The 21,274-nt window shown below is 44.5% G+C and overlaps 1 protein-coding gene across 1 annotated transcript in view; it reads left to right on the top strand.

Moving 5' to 3' along the window:
- reln (reelin) overlaps window positions 1-21,274 on the top strand; it is a 373,827-nt gene that overhangs the window by 249,097 nt on the left and 103,456 nt on the right. The window contains exons 32-33 of the mRNA XM_041202329.1: window positions 10,489-10,696; window positions 11,942-12,018. Coding sequence (XP_041058263.1) covers window positions 10,489-10,696; window positions 11,942-12,018 — 285 coding nt within the window. The remainder of the gene's footprint in view (window positions 1-10,488; window positions 10,697-11,941; window positions 12,019-21,274) is intronic.

Below are 21,274 nucleotides of genomic sequence, written 5' to 3'. Positions count from 1 at the left end.
ACCAGGCATAACTAAAAATGAGGTGTCAACCTGGTGAAGCTGCAAAACAGACTACTTGCTTGCCAAACAGCATAAGCAGTAAGTGATAGACAGAGCTTAGCAAATTCCGCAACGTGTAGAAGCAGATTTAAGCTCTGCAGTCCTGCCACATCCAGCCATGAATGGTGGTGAACAATTAAACAACTCACAGAAGGAGGAGTCCTCATAAATATTCCCATCCTCAGTGATGGTGGAGACTTGCACATCAGTGCAAAAGATAAGGCTGAAGCATTTGCAATAATCTTCAGCCAGAAATGCCAAGTGGATGATTCATCTCGGCCTCCTCCAGAGATCTCCAGCATCACAGATGCCAGTCTTCAGTCAATTCAATTCACTTGATGTGATATAAAGAAATGGCTGAGGGTACTGAATACTGCAAAGGCTATGGACCCTGACAACATTCTGGCAATAGTACTGAAGACTTGTGCTCCAGAACTTGCCACGCCCTTGGCCAAGCTGTTCCAGTACAGCTACAACTCTGGCATCTACCTGGCAATATGGAAGATTGCCCCGGTATGCAGTGTACACAACAAGCAGGACAAATTGAACCCAGTCAATTACCGCCCCATCAGTCTACTCTCTATCATCAGTAAAGTGATGGAAGGGGCCAAATTGCTATCAAGCGGCATTTGCTTAGCAATGACCTACTCACTGGCGCTCAGTTAGATTTCTGCCAGGGCCACTCAGCTCCTGACCTCGTTACAGCCTGGTTTCAAACATGGACAAGAGAGCTGAACTCCAGAGGTGAGGTGAGAGTGACTGCCTTTGACATCAAGGCAACATTTGACTGAGTGTGGCATCAGGAGCCCTAGCAAAACTGGAGTCAATGGGAATCTCTGCTGGTTGGAGTCATACCTAGCACAAAGGAAGATAGTTATGGTTGTTGGAGGTCAATCATCTCAGTTCCAGTACATCACTGCAGGTGCTGCTCAGTGTAGTGTAGTCCCCAGCCCAACCATCTTCGGCTGCTTCATCAATGACCTTCCTTCCATCATAAGATCAGAAGTAGGGATGTTCACTGATGATTGCACAACGTTCAGCACTATTCTTGACTCCTCAGATACTGAAGCAGTCCATGTCCAAATGCAGCAAGACCTGGACAATATCCAGGCTTGGGCTGACAAGTGGCAAGTAACATTTACGCCACAAAAGTGTCAGGCAAACACCATCTCCAACAAGAGAGAATCCAACCATCGCCCCTTGACATTCAATGGCATTACCATCACTGAATCCCCATCCTCGGGGTTGACACTGAGCAGAAACTGAACTGGACTAGCCATATAAATACTGTGGCTGCAAGAGCCGGTCAGAGGCTAGGAATCCTGTGATGCGTAACTCACCTCCTGACTCCCCAAAACCTGTCTACCATCTACAAGGCACAAGTCAGGAGTGTGATGGAATACTCCCCCACTTGCCTGGATTAGTGCAGCTCCAACAACACTAAAGAAGCCTGAAACAAAAACAGAATTACCTGGAAAAACTCAGCAGGTCTGGCAGCATCGGCGGAGAAGAAAAGAGTTGACGTTTCGAGTCCTCATGACCCTTCGACAGAACTTGAGTTCGAGTCCAGGAAAGAGCTGAAATATAAGCTGGTTTAAGGTGTGTGTGTGGGGGGCGGAGAGATAGAGAGACAGAGAGGTGGAGGGGGTTGGTGTGGTTGTAGCGACAAACAAGCAGTGATAGAAGCAGATCATCAAAAGATGTCAACAACAATAGTACAATAGAACACATAGGTGTTAAAGTTAAAGTTGGTGATATTATCTAAACGAATGTGCTAATTAAGAATGGATGGTAGGGAACTCAAGGTATAGCTCTAGTGGGTTTTTTTTTATTTTATATAATGGAAATAGGTGGGAAAAGGAAAATCTTTATAATTTATTGGGAAAAAAGAGAAGGGGGAAACAGAAAGGGGGTGGGGATGGGGGAGGGGACTCACGACCTAAAGTTGTTGAATTCAATATTCAGTCCGGAAGGCTGTAAAGTCCCTAGTCGGAAGATGAGGTGTTGTTCCTCCAGTTTGCGTTGGGCTTCACTGGAACAATGCAGCAAGCCAAGGACAGACATGTGGGCAAGAGAGCAGGGTGGAGTGTTAAAATGGCAAGCGACAGGGAGGTTTGGGTCATTCTTGCGGACAGACCGCAGGTGTTCTGCAAAGCGGTCGCCCAGTTTACGTTTGGTCTCTCCAATGTAGAGGAGACCACATTGGGAGCAACGAATGCAGTAGACTAAGTTGGGGGAAATGCAAGTGAAATGCTGCTTCACTTGAAAGGAGTGTTTGGGTCCTTGGACGGTGAGGAGAGAGGAAGTGAAGGGGCAGGTGTTGCATCTTTTGCGTGGGCAAGGGGTTGTGCCATAGGAGGGGGTTGAGGAGTAGGGGGTGATGGAGGAGTGGACCAGGGTGTCCCGGAGGGAGCGATCCCTACGGAATGCCGATAAGGGGGGTGAAGGGAAGATGTGTTTGGTAGTGGCATCATGCTGGAGTTGGCGGAAATGGCGGAGGATGATCCTTTGAATGCGGAGGCTGGTGGGGTGATAAGTGAGGACAAGGGGGACCCTATCATGTTTCTGGGAGGGAGGAGAAGGAGTGAGGGCGGATGCGCGGGAGATGGGCCGGACACGGTTGAGGGCCCTGTCAACGACCGTGGGTGGAAAACCTCGGTTAAGGAAGAAGGAGGACATGTCAGAGGAACTGTTTTTGAATGTAGCATCATCGGAACAGATGCGACGGAGGCGAAGGAACTGAGAGAATGGGATGGAGTCCTTACAGGAAGTGGGGTGTGAGGAGCTGTAGTCGAGATAGCTGTGGGTGTCGGTGGGTTTGTAATGGATATTGGTGGACAGTCTATCACCAGAGATTGAGACAGAGAGGTCAAGGAAGGGAAGGGAAGTGTTAGAGATGGACCACGTGAAAATGATGGAGGGGTGGAGATTGGAAGCAAAATTAATAAATTTTTCCAAGTCCTGACGAGAGCATGAAGCAGCACCAAAGTAATCATCGATGTACCGGAGAAAGAGTTGTGGAAGGGGGCCGGAGTAGGACTGCAACAAGGAATGTTCCACATACCCCATAAAGAGACAGGCATAGCTGGGGCCCATGCGGGTACCCATAGCCACACCTTTTATTTGGAGGAAGTGAGAGGAGTTGAAGGAGAAATTGTTCAGCGTGAGAACAAGTTCAGCCAGACGGAGGAGAGTAGTGGTGGATGGGGATTGTTCGGGCCTCTGTTCGAGGAAGAAGCTAAGGGCCCTCAGACCATCCTGGTGGGGGATGGAGGTGTAGAGGGATTGGACGTCCATGGTGAAGAGGAAGCGGTAGGGGCCAGGGAACTGGAAATTGTTGATGTGACGTAAGGTGTCAGAGGAATCACGGATGTAGGTGGGAAGGGACTGGACAAGGGGAGAGAGAAGGGAGTCAAGATAACGAGAAATGAGTTCTGTGGGGCAGGAGCAAGCTGAGACGATCGGTCTACCGGGGCAGTTCTGTTTGTGGATTTTGGGTAGGAGATAGAAGCGGGCCGTCCGAGGTTGGGCAACTATCAGGTTGGAAGCTGTGGGAGGGAGATCCCCAGAGGAGATGAGGTCAGTGACAGTCCTGGAAACAGTGGCTTGATGTTCAGTGGTGGGGTCATGGTCCAGGGAGAGGTAGGAGGAAGTGTCTGCGAGTTGACGCTCAGCCTCCGCGTGGTAGAGGTCAGTGCGCCAGACAACAACAGCACCACCCTTGTCAGCAGGTTTGATGACAATGTCAGGGTTGGACCTGAGAGAATGGAGTGCAGTAAGTTCAGAGAGAGACAGGTTAGAATGGGTGAGAGGAGCAGAGAAATTGAGACGACTAATGTCGCGCCGACAGTTCTCAATGAAAAGATCGAGAGAAGGTAAGAATCCAGAGGGAGGGGTCCAGGTGGAGGGAGAATATTGAAGATGGGTAAAAGGATCCGTTGAACTGGGAGAGGACTCCTGCCCAAAGAAGTGAGCCCGGAGACGAAGACGGCGGAAGAAGAGTTCAGTATCATGCCGAGCCCGAAATTCATTGAGGTGAGGGCGTAAGGGTATGAAACTAAGTCCTTTGCTGAGCACTGAACGTTCAGCATCGGAGAGGGGAAGGTCAGGGGGTATAGTGAATACACGGCTGGGGCTGGGATTGGAAGATGGGGTGGGGACGGAGGGACAGGCAGGGTTGGAGGGTCCTAGATGGGTGTTGGTGTCGATGAGTTGTTGGAGCTTGCGTTCCTTAGCACTTGAGAGAAACAGAAAAAGTTTCTTGTTGAGGCGTCGGATGAGCCGAAGAATAAAATGAAACTGGGGGCACGCGCAGCTTTGAAAAAGGGTACGGCGGTGCTGCTGGAGGGAGAGGTCGAGTGTGTTCATATGGCGGCGCATGGCACTGAGAGTGGATTTCAGAATGTGACGGGAACAGCAGTCCGAGAAACGTTTTATGTCCCGGAGATACCTGTAATCCTGGGTGGGTTCGAAACATGAGGGGTGGAATTTCAGTTGAAATCCACGTGGGGTAAGTCGGAGACGGAGACAGTCACTGAGAAAGGAGATATGGCTGTGAAAGCGGGTTTTAGTAAACACCTTGTCAAACACTAGGAGAGAAATGGAAAGCAATGAAGGTGAACAAGGCAACAGAGAAATCCGGAAATCTTGTCGCAGAGAGGAACAGAACTTCTTCAAGGAGGTAGGCATTTCTTGAAGAGCAGTGGCAGTCAATTAAACACAGAGATAAAAACAAAAAAACTGCGGATGCTGGAAATCCAAAACAAAAACAGAATTACCTGGAAAAACTCAGCAGGTCTGGCAGCATCGGCGGAGAAGAAAAGAGTTGACGTTTCGAGTCCTCATGACCCTTCGACAGAACTTGAGTTCGAGTCCAGGAAAGAGCTGAAATATAAGCTGGTTTAAGGTGTGTGTATGGGGGGCGGAGAGATAGAGAGACAGAGAGGTGGAGGGGGTTGGTGTGGTTGTAGCGACAAACAAGCAGTGATAGAAGCAGATCATCAAAAGATGTCAACAACAATAGTACAATAGAACACATAGGTGTTAAAGTTAAAGTTGGTGATATTATCTAAACGAATGTGCTAATTAAGAATGGATGGTAGGGCACTCAAGGTATAGCTCTAGTGGGTTTTTTTTTATTTTATATAATGGAAATAGGTGGGAAAAGGAAAATCTTTATAATTTATTGGGAAAAAAGAGAAGGGGGAAACAGAAAGGGGGTGGGGATGGGGGAGGGGACTCACGACCTAAAGTTGTTGAATTCAATATTCAGTCCGGAAGGCTGTAAAGTCCCTAGTCGGAAGATGAGGTGTTGTTCCTCCAGTTTGCGTTGGGCTTCACTGGAACAATGCAGCAAGCCAAGGACAGACATGTGGGCAAGAGAGCAGGGTGGAGTGTTAAAATGGCAAGCGACAGGGAGGTTTGGGTCATTCTTGCGGACAGACCGCAGGTGTTCTGCAAAGCGGTCGCCCAGTTTACGTTTGGTCTCTCCAATGTAGAGGAGACCACATTGGGAGCAACGAATGCAGTAGACTAAGTTGGGGGAAATGCAAGTGAAATGCTGCTTCACTTGAAAGGAGTGTTTGGGTCCTTGGACGGTGAGGAGAGAGGAAGTGAAGGGGCAGGTGTTGCATCTTTTGCGTGGGCAAGGGGTTGTGCCATAGGAGGGGGTTGAGGAGTAGGGGGTGATGGAGGAGTGGACCAGGGTGTCCCGGAGGGAGCGATCCCTACGGAATGCCGATAAGGGGGGTGAAGGGAAGATGTGTTTGGTAGTGGCATCATGCTGGAGTTGGCGGAAATGGCGGAGGATGATCCTTTGAATGCGGAGGCTGGTGGGGTGATAAGTGAGGACAAGGGGGACCCTATCATGTTTCTGGGAGGGAGGAGAAGGAGTGAGGGCGGATGCGCGGGAGATGGGCCGGACACGGTTGAGGGCCCTGTCAACGACCGTGGGTGGAAAACCTCGGTTAAGGAAGAAGGAGGACATGTCAGAGGAACTGTTTTTGAATGTAGCATCATCGGAACAGATGCGACGGAGGCGAAGGAACTGAGAGAATGGGATGGAGTCCTTACAGGAAGTGGGGTGTGAGGAGCTGTAGTCGAGATAGCTGTGGGTGTCGGTGGGTTTGTAATGGATATTGGTGGACAGTCTATCACCAGAGATTGAGACAGAGAGGTCAAGGAAGGGAAGGGAAGTGTCAGAGATGGACCACGTGAAAATGATGGAGGGGTGGAGATTGGAAGCAAAATTAATAAATTTTTCCAAGTCCTGACGAGAGCATGAAGCAGCACCAAAGTAATCATCGATGTACCGGAGAAAGAGTTGTGGAAGGGGGCCGGAGTAGGACTGCAACAAGGAATGTTCCACATACCCCATAAAGAGACAGGCATAGCTGGGGCCCATGCGGGTACCCATAGCCACACCTTTTATTTGGAGGAAGTGAGAGGAGTTGAAGGAGAAATTGTTCAGCGTGAGAACAAGTTCAGCCAGACGGAGGAGAGTAGTGGTGGATGGGGATTGTTCGGGCCTCTGTTCGAGGAAGAAGCTAAGGGCCCTCAGACCATCCTGGTGGGGGATGGAGGTGTAGAGGGATTGGACGTCCATGGTGAAGAGGAAGCGGTAGGGGCCAGGGAACTGGAAATTGTTGATGTGACGTAAGGTGTCAGAGGAATCACGGATGTAGGTGGGAAGGGACTGGACAAGGGGAGAGAGAAGGGAGTCAAGATAACGAGAAATGAGTTCTGTGGGGCAGGAGCAAGCTGAGACGATCGGTCTACCGGGGCAGTTCTGTTTGTGGATTTTGGGTAGGAGATAGAAGCGGGCCGTCCAAGGTTGGGCAACTATCAGGTTGGAAGCTGTGGGAGGGAGATCCCCAGAGGAGATGAGGTCAGTGACAGTCCTGGAAACAGTGGCTTGATGTTCAGTGGTGGGGTCATGGTCCAGGGAGAGGTAGGAGGAAGTGTCTGCGAGTTGACGCTCAGCCTCCGCGTGGTAGAGGTCAGTGCGCCAGACAACAACAGCACCACCCTTGTCAGCAGGTTTGATGACAATGTCAGGGTTGGACCTGAGAGAATGGAGTGCAGTAAGTTCAGAGAGAGACAGGTTAGAATGGGTGAGAGGAGCAGAGAAATTGAGACGACTAATGTCGCGCCGATAGTTCTCAATGAAAAGATCGAGAGAAGGTAAGAATCCAGAGGGAGGGGTCCAGGTGGAGGGAGAATATTGAAGATGGGTAAAAGGATCCGTTGAACTGGGAGAGGACTCCTGCCCAAAGAAGTGAGCCCGGAGACGAAGACGGCGGAAGAAGAAGCCTGAAACCATCCAGTCAAAGCATCCCATTCACAAACATTCACTCACTCCACCAAGGGTGCACAGTGGCAGCAGTGTGCACCATCTACAAGATGCACTTCAGGAACTCACCAAGGCTCCTTAGACAAACCCACGGCTGCTGCCATCTAGAAGGACAAAGGCAGCAGACACATGGGAACTCCACCACCTGGAAGTTTCCCTCCAAGCCACTCATCGTCCTGACGTAGAAATATGTCGTCGTTCCTTCACTGTCGTTGTGTCAAAATCCTGGAACTCCCTTTCTAACAACACTCTGGGTGTACCTACACCCTATATACCATAGTGCTTCAAGAAGGTAACTCACCACCACCTTCTCAAGGGCAATTAGGGATGGGCAATAAAAAATTGCTGGCCTGGCCAGCAACGCCCACATCCTATGAATGAATAAATAAAAAATGAATGCAATCCTATAAAATAGTTGCATCAAGGCTAGTTGTGTTTTTAGGTTCGCAAAATATATGGCCCAAAAGTTGCAGTGAAGGCACCCGCTTTTAGTTAGTGTTGTTCTTGACAATTGAATGTTGATGATATTTTGTACTACAAGTTGCTGGAAGTGTGAGATGGAAGTGGTAATCTTTACACGGCATCTGGGATCTGAGTGAATAGGGTGCACAGTTTTGTATCTCCTTAACAAATCAAGTTGAAAAATTGTGAAATTAACAGCACATGGTCTGAATAAGGAAGGAGTAAATTAGATGGGTGAATTCAATGTCAAATCAGGTACAGATAAGGAAATAGAGTAAAGAAAGATAGACACTATTACGAGAAAGAAAAAGACATAGGGCAGAATTTTCGCTCGGTGCACTTGCACAATATTTCGGTCAGCAGGTGCACGCTAAACTCAGAAGTGTGCCCGCCGACAATTAAGAGGACTTTTAAGCCCATTAACTGGGATTTTTCGCTGCCTGTCCAACATTACGGTTGGCGGGTAGGCATATCGGCCAGGTGGCCTTTGCGTTTTTCAGAAAACCTCATTCAAAGACAGGATGAGGTTTGAGTCATTAAATTTAAAAAAATGTTTGCACAGAATTTTCATGTTTTATATGTTCAGGTAACACTTTCTGATGTGTGGGCATTTTTTCCGGATCTTAAAATCTGTTTTTATTAGATTTGAATTCTTCAGCCCCCTGAGGCAGCCTTCAGGGAGCTTTCTGTGAGCGTCCCCCGTGCTGACTACAGCGCTCACCCTCTTCCCACCCCCACCTCTGCAGCGCTGAGCATTTCAGCGTGCCTTTCATGCTGGCTGGCTATCAATTGGCCAGCCAGTGAGAGATCGCGGTCAGGGGCCAATCGTGGGCGACAGACCGTTTCCTGGCTGCTCCCAGGCCCACTGACTGCGCTCGCCTGCCACCCTCAAAATTCTGGCCAAAGAAAATGTTTTTTTTTTTAAATATTTTTTTTCAACAACAGCAATTAAAAGTGATGGAATGAAACTCCACGTATATTAATTTTCAGTGCCATCTTGATAGAAGGGTGCTTGGACTGAAATGCATAAGCCTTAACTTTCTGTGGAGAGTTTAGTTCATATCTACTATGCAAGTAAGGAGCTTCATGGTACTCAATGCAGTTAATTTGTATCCAGACAATGAGATGACATTTTCGTGAAGCTAATGGCATAGCTGTGAATCTCAGACAGCAACTTTTAGATTGCTCTGTTTAATTGTGCATCTGCCCTTGCCTGAGGTTCCTGTGGCAGTTGTGTATAAATAACTGAGAGTGCAATTAGCCACCTATTATTTTGTCAGCAATTTTTGTGCCTACGTTGCATTTCCTAAGATTTTAAATAAACATTTGCATGTTCCAATTGAAAGTAGTAGAAATTCCTATTATATCTGGTGGGAAAGGATATTTGAAATCTCCAACAAAGGAAAAGTAGTTTCATTTTGATTTTTGACCCTCTGATCAACAAGTCCATGTTGGCAATCAGGCCACTTTCATTTCATAAAGTCACCAGAATGTAAATGAAACACTGAGCAACATTATTACGCTCTTGTATAATTGTCAACTTCTAAAGTGTTCCTGTTTTTAAATTGCAGATTATTATTTAGATGTCTGATAAAGCTAAGCTTTAAATCATACTCATCTCATTGTAATAAGGTGCCTGAGACGTCGGAATTCAGTGCACTGGGTGATGGTGCAAAACAAGCAATAGCTATTTTCTTTTTCCATTCAACATCAAGCTGAGTGTAAAATGACTTACCCACCATGTTATTATTAATTTTGCGATTCCTCCCAAGATGAATTTCACTCCCCATGTGTTGTAATAAGGTGTGCAAATTAATAAATGCCCCATAGTGAGATATGTCCAGGAAACAATCGAGGAGCCAAGGTCCAGAGTCAGGGGTGCACTCTTTTCTGGCACTGGCTGATCAAAGATTGGGTTTAGCGTGAAAAATGTAGCTTTTGTTTCTCCTCATGCTATTGTGTAAATCTACACTTGAATCTAATGAAAATGATGCCATGTGATTGAATGTGATGGGTATCATAGAGTGTGGCATCATGTTGTGAGCCATGTCAGGGTGGTAATGGTCAGAATGCTAACAGGTCAAAGCTTATTAATGAACCATGAATTACAACGTTACTTAAGTTGGGTGCGACATTATTAGAAATCTGTAATTTTTTATTTAAAAACAATACTGGAGCTCTTTTATTTTAAAAGAAATAAGTGATTTTATGGCATTTTTCTGGCACTAGTTCCATCTTTACCAGAATGTGCATGACTTAAATTACTTAAAATAGCATACTTCCATAGCCAGGACTGTGCCTGCTCCCTTCAATGCATTGAGCACATTTACTAGCTTTAACAAATCACACAGTAACACAAATTCCTATTGTGTATTTCTAACTTCCACATTGTGCTCAAGGTAACAAAGGAGAAACATATCCAAGAGTTATACATTGTAACCTCATATTGATTTTAAATGTAACTTATGTTTAGCAATTTTTTATTGGTGTGCACTTTCCAAACTTGTTTAATTCTTTGCTTCTTTTTGTGTTCCTGTTTGCAGTTTAGTTAATAGAAATGATTCCCCGTGTTAATAGCAAATGTTTAATACAGAAACCTGCTCCTACTGATGATGCATGGCTCCATTTTCTCGTAGTTGAAGAGGGAACCTGTGTGCCGAATACATCAAACCCCAGTGAAATGTCTGATCGTTTTGAGGATAAGCTCAGTCCTCTCTGGTTCAAGGTTACAGGAGGACAGACTGGTATAGGCTGCGGGATACTGAATGATGGGAAATCCCTCTACTTCAATGGCCCTGGGGCAAGAGAGGCCAGAACTGTCAGTCTTGACACAACAAACATCAGGTTAAAAGCAAAATTTGATATTTGTTGCAGAACAATTTCACATTAAGAGCTCTCTGTTAATGTTGTGTGAGTGCATTGTATTTCAATAAAATACTGCACAAATATAATTGCATATCTATTATTTTATTTGAAAACAACATTTCAGCCAGATTTATATCTCACAAAGCAGAGTGTAGATTGTCTGCAAATCCAAATTGAGCCAGTCTGAATCTCTGAATTTGCTCAGTTCTGGTCAATTCAGATAAGCTTGGATACCACTCTGTTCATTCAAGATGAATGCAACCATGAGATAGCTGGTGGCTGAAGTTGCTTCTAAGCTTAGTTGCACCATTAGGAAATACTAATTTAATCTGATTTGGAGTTCTAAATGTGAACCTGAAGACTTGGAAGGATTTGCCCTTATGATATTCAAATTTAACTAAAATCTGCTGTGCTGACTCCCATATACTTCTATAATGATGCTGGTAATAAATTAACATCTGCGGGTGAATGATTTGTATTCATTAAGGTAGGATTTTCAGGGTTGTTAAACGCAGTCATTTTATCATCCAATGTCATATTAAGGACAGGTCAATCAGAAGCAAGAGCTATATGCAGAATAGAGCTCCTGCTAGTCTGTGTTATCAGTGTGTTCCCTAATACCCAATTGTGAAGAAGACTGCTTAGTATCCCAGTGTGAATTTACCCTGTTCCCACACCAGTCATTGTTACATAGAAAGGTTATCACATTGAGTTAAGTTCTGGATGTCTTGTACTAAGGACTAACAATGTCTTAAGTTCATTTCTAAGCTGCAGCAGCTTCCCCGCTCAGAACTGAGTTACAGTAACAATCTGCATATGTAAAGAAGAGCCTGTTAGCCTCAGGTGGTGCCTTTCCCACCTGCTCAGGTCCAGGTGGGAAAGCAGCAGGAACGTCACTGAGGGATTTTAACTGCTCCTTGTCCCAGTTTCTGCTGGGCAGGTACTGTTGAAATCCACACCCTACTACCCACTCCCCCAATGTATCTGTTCCATAGTCATTAATTCCAGAATTCAATTTTGCAGCTTGTCATGGTTGTCTTTGCTAATCTAGTTTCATAACCACTACACTATCAAATTGTTCCCAATTTTGATCATAACCAAGTTTCTGATATTGTCCATAATACAGTACAGTGGGCCTGTTTAATGACATATGTTGTATTTAACAAAGTGCATGGGTAGTACCTTCTTCCTATGAACCCTGTAATCTTTATGTTTCATGCATAGGTTGGTTCAATTTTATATCCAAATTGGAAGCAAAACCCTTGGTTCCTCCTGCAACAAACCAAGAACGAGAAATGAAGGTAACGACTCTGAAGTGTTTGTTCAAACCTTGACATTTAATTTTTGTTTATTTATATAGGAAACTGAATTATATTGTTTTAGTGCTATAAAAGGAAGATATCTGCAATATTATCATCACTCTTGTTTGCATGTAAGGTTTAAAACTGTTGGATTGCACTGTTCATAGGGAAAACCTGTCAAAATATCAAGGAAAATGCATTTAAAGTAACATTGAAAAGAGCCTTTATGAACAGATGTCAAATGCACACGTGTCAACCGCACAATTGACAAGCAGCCTAGGAATCAAAGAAGTGGCCAGAAAGATCAACAAAAGAAAGCAGAAAATTCAGAACCCAGGCCAAGAAGCCCCAGATTTAAGCCTCTGTTTGCGTTATTTTGGCTCATCTTGGCTGGCTTGCTTTGATGCTAGCCACCCTAAGTCAGGGGGCAGAAAAATAAGCTAATTTTCTCACTCCTGATTGCTATCTGGTGACAAATGTTGGGAAGCGCAAGACACATATGGATGTCAGGGACAATAGGATTGAATTAATTGTGAAGCACACATGGTTGAATATGCTGCCAACATTCGCTGTCAAGTTCCATCTATGAGGAACAGCCACTTAAGTTTAAGCATTGGACTATGAATTATGAAGTTCAAATAGCTGCAAATAAAATTAGTCAGTTAGTAAAATCCACTAACAAAACAGGCAAGCCAATAAAATCGCTCATGATATATCTTGCCAGATCTTTTTGTCAGTCATCTTGTTTTCACAATGGCTCAAGAACGTAATATTCAAATTAGGTTTTGTGTATTAAACCAGAAATGTCATGATTAATACTAACATATTATCAAACTGATTTGTAGAATTGGCCTTTTCAGATTTGGAGTTTGTCCTCAAGTGCCTTCATTGTAGGACTCTTCCTGAGTAATAAGCCTGGGTTCAGAATTTTCTGCTTTCTTTTGTTGATCTTTCTGGCCACTTCTTTGATTCCTAGGTTGCTTGTCAATTGTGCGGTCGACACGCGTGCATTTGAGACCTGTTCATAAAGGCCCTTTTCAATGTTACTTTAAATGTATTTTCCTTGATATTTTGATAGGTTTTCCCTTTTTTTTATTGTTGTTTTCCACTGAGCTGATCCAGGAGGGAGCAAAAACACAAAACAGGCTCCACCCAAATTCCTCCCCTTCCCCACCCAGCCCAGATTCAGTAATTCCACATGAAAGACTGTGCAGAATTTCCAGGTCCAGCAAACTTTCTGCCAGTACACTTCAGGTATTACATGCCATGCTGATGATTGGTTCGAATTTTGTAATCATAAAATAGAAATAAATCAGATATGAAGAAGTAGGTAGCAAGCATGAAAAATAGACGTTTTACCCACCGACTGCAATGGCAGGTTTTTGCACCATATCATCTGCTTACCACCTCATTAATTATGCAGCCACAGGAAACATGCTGTCTCACCGGCGGGTGGCCTCTGAATCACCAGCCATGCCTTTTCCTCACCATTTCCTCACTCCGGGTGCCCTATCTAAACTGCAGACGCGCACACAATATAATTGCAGTCCAGGACTGCTCCAGTGAAGGATGTTGAGTTCCAATGGTTGTTTAGAATTGAAGACTGAAACCAAGACAGAACCCTTCAGGTAGAATTTTATTGCTTGTCATAAAACTGTCCCCAGACGGCACTAGTCTCAGCTGTTATCCCTTTTATACAACTAAATGGGTACTTAGCTAAACAAGATAATAATTAGCAATTGAGCTCCTTTAACTGTTTCCTTTCCTAACATGTTCCCCTCTTCTCAATAAGAAAGTTACCTTAAGTTTATATAATCACACAAAAAAAATTAATGGTAATAACAAACATAAATATATTTTTTCTTTCAATAAATTGATCTTATTCCCCTCCTTAAAAAAAAGGATACATAGATATGTCCACACAAAAGAAGTATTTTTTCTTAAAGAAAACGACGTCCCTCTTTGAGGATCTCTATTAACTTCTTGGAGCTCACTCCTTTTTTGGTGAAGCAGTCAGATAATTATTGCCGCTGTCAATCCATTTGATCTTGCCAATCTCCTTATTCTGGAGCATCTGTTTTAAGCTTGCAATGTCAATTCTCAATCTCTTCTCATTAACGCACTTCGTAGAGTAAACATTTTCCCAAAGTGACTTGTTATCTATAAGACATTCTATATGTACTGTTCCATTTAAAACTACTGCCAGTATCTTTGATATAAAGAATGCTATATCTACCGCCTCAACAAGGCTGCCAATGTACTTTTTACAACTCTTTGTATCTTTTTAGATTCCCATGCAAAAGGGCAGCATTTGCCTTTTACCCCCATGAGAAGTATTATTACTCCTCCCACACTCAAAAATCTAGTACATAGATTTGCATAAGACACATCGGGGGAGGCAGTGGTGTGGTGGTATTGTCACTGGACTAGTAATCCAGAAACCCAGGGTAATGCTCTGGGGACCGGGGTTCGAACGGACCCCATGAAGTCTCATGGCATCAGTTCAAACATGGGCAAGGAAACCGCCTGCTAATTACCACATACCGCCCTCCCTCAGCTGATGAATCAGTGCTCCTCCATGTTGAATATCACTTGGAGAAAGCACTGCGGGTGACAAGGGCACAGAATGTACTCTGGGTGGGGGACTTCAATGTCCATCACCAAGAGTGGCTTGGTAGCACCACTATTGAACGAGATGGCCAAGTCCTAAAGGACATAGCTGCTGGACTGGGTCCAGGCGGTGAAGGAACAAACAAGAGGGAAAAACATACTTGACTTCATCCTCATCAACCTGCCTGCTGCAGATGCATCTGTCCATGACAGTATCAGTAGGTGTGACCACCGCACAGTCGTTGTGGAAGCGAAATCCCGCCTTCACGCTGAGGATACCCTCCATCGTGTTGGCACTACCACCGTGCTAAATGGGATAGATTTCAAACAGATCTAGCAACTCAAGACTGGGCATCCATGAGGCGCTGTGGGCCATCAGCAGCAGCAGAATTGTACTCAAACACAATCTGTAACCTCATGGCCTGGCATATCCCCAGCTCTACCACTACCATCAATCCAAGGGATCAACCCTGGTTCAATGAAAAGTGCAGGAGAGCATGCCAGGAGCAGCACCAGGCATACCTAAAAATGAGGTGCCAACCTGGTGAAACCGTAACACAGGACTACTTGTGTGTCAAACAGCATAAGCAGCAAGTGATAGAAAGAGCTATGTGATCCCACAACCAACGGATCAGATCCAAGCTCTGCAGTCCTGCCACACCCAATCATGAATGGTGATGGACAGCTAAACAATTCACTGGAGGAGGAGGCTCCTCAAATATCCCCATCTTCAATGATGGAGGAGCCCATCACATCAGTGCAAAAGATAAGGCTGAAGCATTCACAACAATCTTCAGCCAGAAGTGCCAAGTGGATGATCCATCTCGGCCTTCTCCGGAAGTCCCCAGTATCATGGATGTCAGTCTTCAGTCAATTCAATTCACTTTACGTGATATCAAGAAATGGCTGAAGGCACTGGATAGTGACTATGGGCCCTGACAACATTCCGGCAATAGTACTGAAGACTTGTGCTCCAGAACCTCCCGTGCCCCTAGCCAAGCTGTTTCAGTACAGCTGCAACACCGGCATCTAACCGGCAATGTGGAAAATTGCCCAAATATGTCCTGTACACAAAAAGCAGGATAAACCCAACCTGGCCAATTACTGCCCCATCAGTCTACTCTTGATCATCATTAAAGTAATGGAAGAGGTCATCAACAGTGCTATCAAGCAGCACTTGCTTAGCAATAATCTGCTCACTGACGCCCAGTTGGGGTTCTGCCAGTGCCACTAAGTTCCTGACCTCATTACAGCCTTCGTTCAAACATGGACAAAAGAGCTGAACTCCTGAGGTAAGGTGAGAGTGACTGCCCTTAACATCAAGGCCGCATTTAACTGTGTGTGGCATCAAGGAGCCCTAGCAAAAGTGGAGTCTGTGGGGATCAGGGGGAGAACTCTCCACTGGTTGGAGTCATACCTAGCACAAAGGAAGATGGCTGTCGTTGTTAGAGTTCAGTCATCTCAGCTCCAGGACATCCCAGAAGGAGTTCCTCAGGGTAGTGTCCTCAGCCCAACAATCTTTAGCTGCTTCATCAATGACCTTCCTTCTACCATAAGGCCAGAAGCGGGGATGTTCGCTGATGATTGCACAATGTTCAGCACCATTCGTGACTCCTCAGGCAATGAAGCAGACCATGTCTAAATGCAGCAAGACCTGGACAATATTCAGGCTTGCGCCACATAAGTGTCAGGCAATGAACATCTCCAACAAGAGAGAGTCCGACCATCACCCCTTGATATTCAATGGCATCACCATCACCGAATCCGCCACTATCAACAACCAGGAGGTTGCCATTGACCAGAAACAGAACTGGACTAGCCATATAAATACTGTGGCTACAAGAGCAGGTCAGTGGCTAGCAATCCTGTGATGAATAACTCACCTCCTGACTCCCCTAAGCCTGTCCACCATCTATAGTGCACAAGTCAGGAGTGTGATACAATACTCCCCACTTGACTGGTTGATTGCAGCTCCCACAATACTCAAGAAGCTTGACACCATCCAGGACAAAGCAGCCCACTTGATTGGCACCACATCTACAAACATTCACCCCTCCACCACCAACACACAGTAGCAGAAGTGCTTACCGTCTATAAGATGCACTGCAGGAATTCACCAAGGCTTCTTCAACAGCACCTTCAAACCTACGACCACTACCATCTAGAAGGACAAGGACAGTAGATAGACCGGAACACCACCACCTGGAAGTTCCCCTCCAAGTTACTCACCATCCTGACTTGGACATATATCACTGTTCCTTCACTGTCATTGGGTCAAAATCCTGGAACTCCCTTCTTAACAGCACTGTGGGTGTACCTACACCATAGGACTACAGCTGTTCAAGAAGGCACCTCACCACCGCCTTCTTAAGGGCAACTAGGGATGGGCAATAAATGCCAGCCCAGCCAGTGAAGCCCACATCCTGTGAATAATTTTAAAAAAAACAATCAGTTTCATTTTTCTAAGATCCCCCAAAGATGGAACTTTCAAAACACACTGCCCCATTTTTAATTTTGTCAATGTTTTGTTGTCCGTATGATTTCTTCAATCTTGGGGTCATTCATTTTAGTGCGCAATTCCAAAACGTCAAAATTGACGTCTGGCCTTGTTTGTTTGCCTAGCCAATTGAGTTGCCCAATTAGACTTCTGAGTTCTCTTTTTCTGTTTCAGAAACCACTGTATCTTTCTGGGAGGCCCTACCACAACTAATTGCAATGGGATTGATGTTCTCTTAATAGGATTACTGATGTAAAAGGACATGTGATCCGCTCTGCCTGATCTCCAATCCAATATACTTAAACGCACCAGAAGCCTGACTCCCAATTTTAAACTCCATTTTGAGCCCATTAATGACAACTGTTTCAAATTCGCTACTACCACCCGCAGAAAATCATTTATGTGCATCACAAAGATGCCTGCAAGTTTCGCTCCATGGTGCCAACAAAACATTGCCGGGTCTGCTTCCAACTGAAGATAGCCCAACTTTAACAAAACTGAGCTCACTGAGAAATACCAAACTCTGGAGGCATCATTTAAACTGTTTATGCATTTATTTAGCATCCAGAGCGTCCCTTCTGCATTTGGCGCCTCTTTTGGTGGACGGAGAAAAACTTCCCTTTGAAGTTGGTGTCCCTGCAAAAAAGCAGCTTTGATATCAATGGGCTTACATTCCCAAGCATTTGTAGCTAATAGAGCTAAAAAGACCTTCAGCATAACTTTCCCTGCCATAGGTGAATCTATCTTATATGACAGTAACCCAATTTTTCTTCAAACCCTTGTGCCACTAGCCTGGCTTTAGCTTTGTAAGTCCCATCAGGAAGCAAATCCATCTATGAGACAGAGCTGGTTATCCCCTATCTGGCACCTCTGTGTATACACCAAATTCTTTCCAATTATGTAGTTCCCGCTGTTTGGCATCCTTTACTAATTTATCATTTAATTTGTTTGAAGCTACTACGACTTCTTGATCACATGGGCTTCTGCTCCTTGTAGCGTTACCAGTCTGTGCCATATTCCTTGACCTTGCGAAGCTAAGCCCTCTATCCTGTCTTCTATCACGCTCCGGATTATTCCTGTTTGATCTCCCTCTCCCATTTGTGGATGTTATTTCAACTGTTCACGATCTCTTCCTAGAGGCATGTTCACTTCCAGGCCCACTATCTGAACTGACACTGCGTTTCCATGCCTTCCATTTTTGTACTTCATGTTCCCAATTCAGAGGCCTAACCTCCTGTCCTTTATCTCATACATTTAACCAGTTTTTGTATTTTCCAGTGGTCTTCCCTGCTCTACCTACAATTATCTCATCCCGCCATTGACTGGCCCCTTCTGGAAAGTATGTAACTTTAGTGCCAGCTTCTGGGACAAATTGCCTCATCTTGTTCATTCAAATTACTGTCTCCATCCTCAGATACCCTGTCAACTTCAGCTACCTGTTCCTCACAATCATGCAACATATTGGTATGAGAAGTACATGGTTCCCCGTCCCTTCCTACATTTTCTGAACCCGCAAATTTATAATCTGTACCAACTAACCTTGATGAGTGTACCCGAATAGTCTAGTTCCCATGTTGTAAAATGACTGTTTTACCATCTTTACCTATAATCTTTCCTGGGCCTTTCCACTCGTTAAGTCCTTATCTTTTATTGTATACCAAGTCTCCCTGTTTGAAAATAATTTCCAATGGTCATACATAGTGTCTTAGAGCTCGCCAAATTCTTTCTGAAACTTTGACTTTAAGGAACGCTCTTCTACCAGCGTGTAGTTCATTTAAACACTCAGAAAAGGAAGAGCTAATAGTAGCTCCCTCCCAAGCTGGGGGATGATTACTCTGGACTGAAGGAATTTTGAAGTTTCCACCAGAAACTGATATGGACTATAACCCTTAACCATCTGCAGTGAATCCTTGGCATGGACAGCCCATGTTAGAGCTGATGTTAATTTACAGCTTGGTCTTTCCGCCAATATTTTATGAAGCATCTCATCTATAACCACGTGATTCCTTTCACACACATCATTACTAAAGAGGCTTTCAGCTGTGGTATCCATAACTATTCATGTTTTCGCACATATCCTGATATTCATTGTTAGCAAATTCCCCCCCATTGTCAGTGAGGAATTTCGTTGGTGGTTCCAATCCAGTCCCTATCTACTTCTCCATTACCTGATCCACAATTATTTTCTTTACTGTATATGATTGTCAACTGGCTAAACCTTGTTGTCAACTCTACAAAATGTAAAATAAAAATGCTCTTTCCTTTTATCCCACACCTTTAAATCCATCACCACAGCTTCTTTGAAATCCCTCGCTAAAGGTACTCACTGTCGGCCGTGATGGTGCCGTTCTATATTTCTTACATATATCACATCTATTGCTTATCTCCTCTATAAGTTTAGTGTACTCTCCATCCCTTATTCCTGCATCCTTTAGTAAAATTTTTAATCTTTGCGAAGAAGGGTGGGCAAACTGCTGATGCAATTTTAACACGATTTGCTTTTTGTCTTCCAAATTCCTATCCTCTGACACTAATAATGCTTCAGTTTCCTTAGTAGAAAAGTCAGGTTTCATTAAAGGAGTACAGTAGTGTCCAGACTGTGTAAATTGTAAATACAATGGCCTTGTCATTTTCCATGTCTAGCTTCATTTGCACTTTCTTCATCGATGGCCTGCTCAACAGAAATGGTATTTCACTAGACACTACATCCATGCTGATGAAATGATTGACTCCAGCTATCTTATAGGGAATCTCTACCCTGTTTAGAGATTTTAGGGTATTATCATTTCCAAAACTGGTGGAACTCTCAAATTATTTAACCTTATTCTGGTCCTAAGGAGCCCAGGTAGCATTTTAACCAGTTTGTTCCACACACATGGGACGTGCATCCACTATCTAGCACCACACAGTTGAAGGACTCTGCCACCAAGACATTCATCACCAGGCTGAAACTTCTTGTAATTAATGCAGTGCCCTCTCTTTGGTCAATATCTCCATCTTCTTCTGAGTCTTATGCCTCTTGTTTAATTTCAAACACCTTATTATATTGTTTAGGAGAGTTTATTGCATAATGGTACTTTGAATTGCACTTAAAACACCGATTGACTACACCCTGGGCATTTCTGGGGTTCATCCTTTTGTTGTAATTCCCCAATTCTTTTCTCCTGCCATAATTGTTAAAGGTGTTTCTATTCCCATTGTTTCTAGTTACAAATTTCCTTTCATACTGACCCCTGCACCCTGTTTCTAGACAATCACACCATCCTGTTAACATTGTACCCTCCATTTTCTGTCTTACTGCTGAATGACCCATTTGCGCCATGAACACTGCCAGAAAGGAATGTTTTAGGAGCCATTTTTTTTTAGAGCTTCTAACATCTATTCTAGTAATATGTGTCTTTCTGCAAATTTAATTCCCATCAGAACTAGAAGCCTGTCCATATTCGATACTCTGGCACAGTCTCGTAACTTAAATGCCAGCACTGATTGGGGAATTTTTAAACTGAACTTTTGTAATCTTGCATATAGTCTGCTGAATTCCATTATAGAATTTCTATGGAATTTTCTTGCAACTTTCTAAACTTGTCAAAATCGGACCATGCTTCGTAAGCACTTAATAAATCATCTTTTTGATAGATCTTATCCATAAAGCCTAATACAGCTTCCAAACCTGCATCTGTGTCTAAATGCTCAGGTTCCAACTCCGAAAATATTTTGCATCTTATTTTGCTTTCATACGGGGCAGAATTTAACCCATGTCAGGCGGGGGCGGTCGGGAAGCTAACCACTGTCCGCAATCAGGGCTGGAAAGCGATTTCACACTGCCGGGTCAATTAAGGCCTACCCAGCGTGAAACACAAGCAGCAGCACTCAGCGCTGCCTGTACAGGCAGGGGGAGGAGTGCGAGCGGGGCGAGCGCGAACTTCATGCATGTGTACAGGCTTTTTAATTATCAGCGTGCATGCACCAGAGTCGACAGTGCGCCCACCAAATGAAATACCATGCTACTGCGTGTTGATGTCGGGATGCTCACCTAACGTCAATGCACGTCATTTTACGCGCGAACAGATGAGGCGCATGCCTGTTTGCCGAGCTAAAAATTTTGCCCATGGTAACGAAAGTGCAAAAGCCATTCTCTGTTTTTTCTTT

Source organism: Carcharodon carcharias, chromosome 13, assembly GCF_017639515.1.
Source record: "Carcharodon carcharias isolate sCarCar2 chromosome 13, sCarCar2.pri, whole genome shotgun sequence".
Lineage (NCBI taxonomy): Eukaryota > Metazoa > Chordata > Chondrichthyes > Lamniformes > Lamnidae > Carcharodon > Carcharodon carcharias.
The sequence above is the reverse complement of the archived record's forward strand: the minus strand, read 5'-3'. Positions and strand labels throughout refer to the sequence as shown.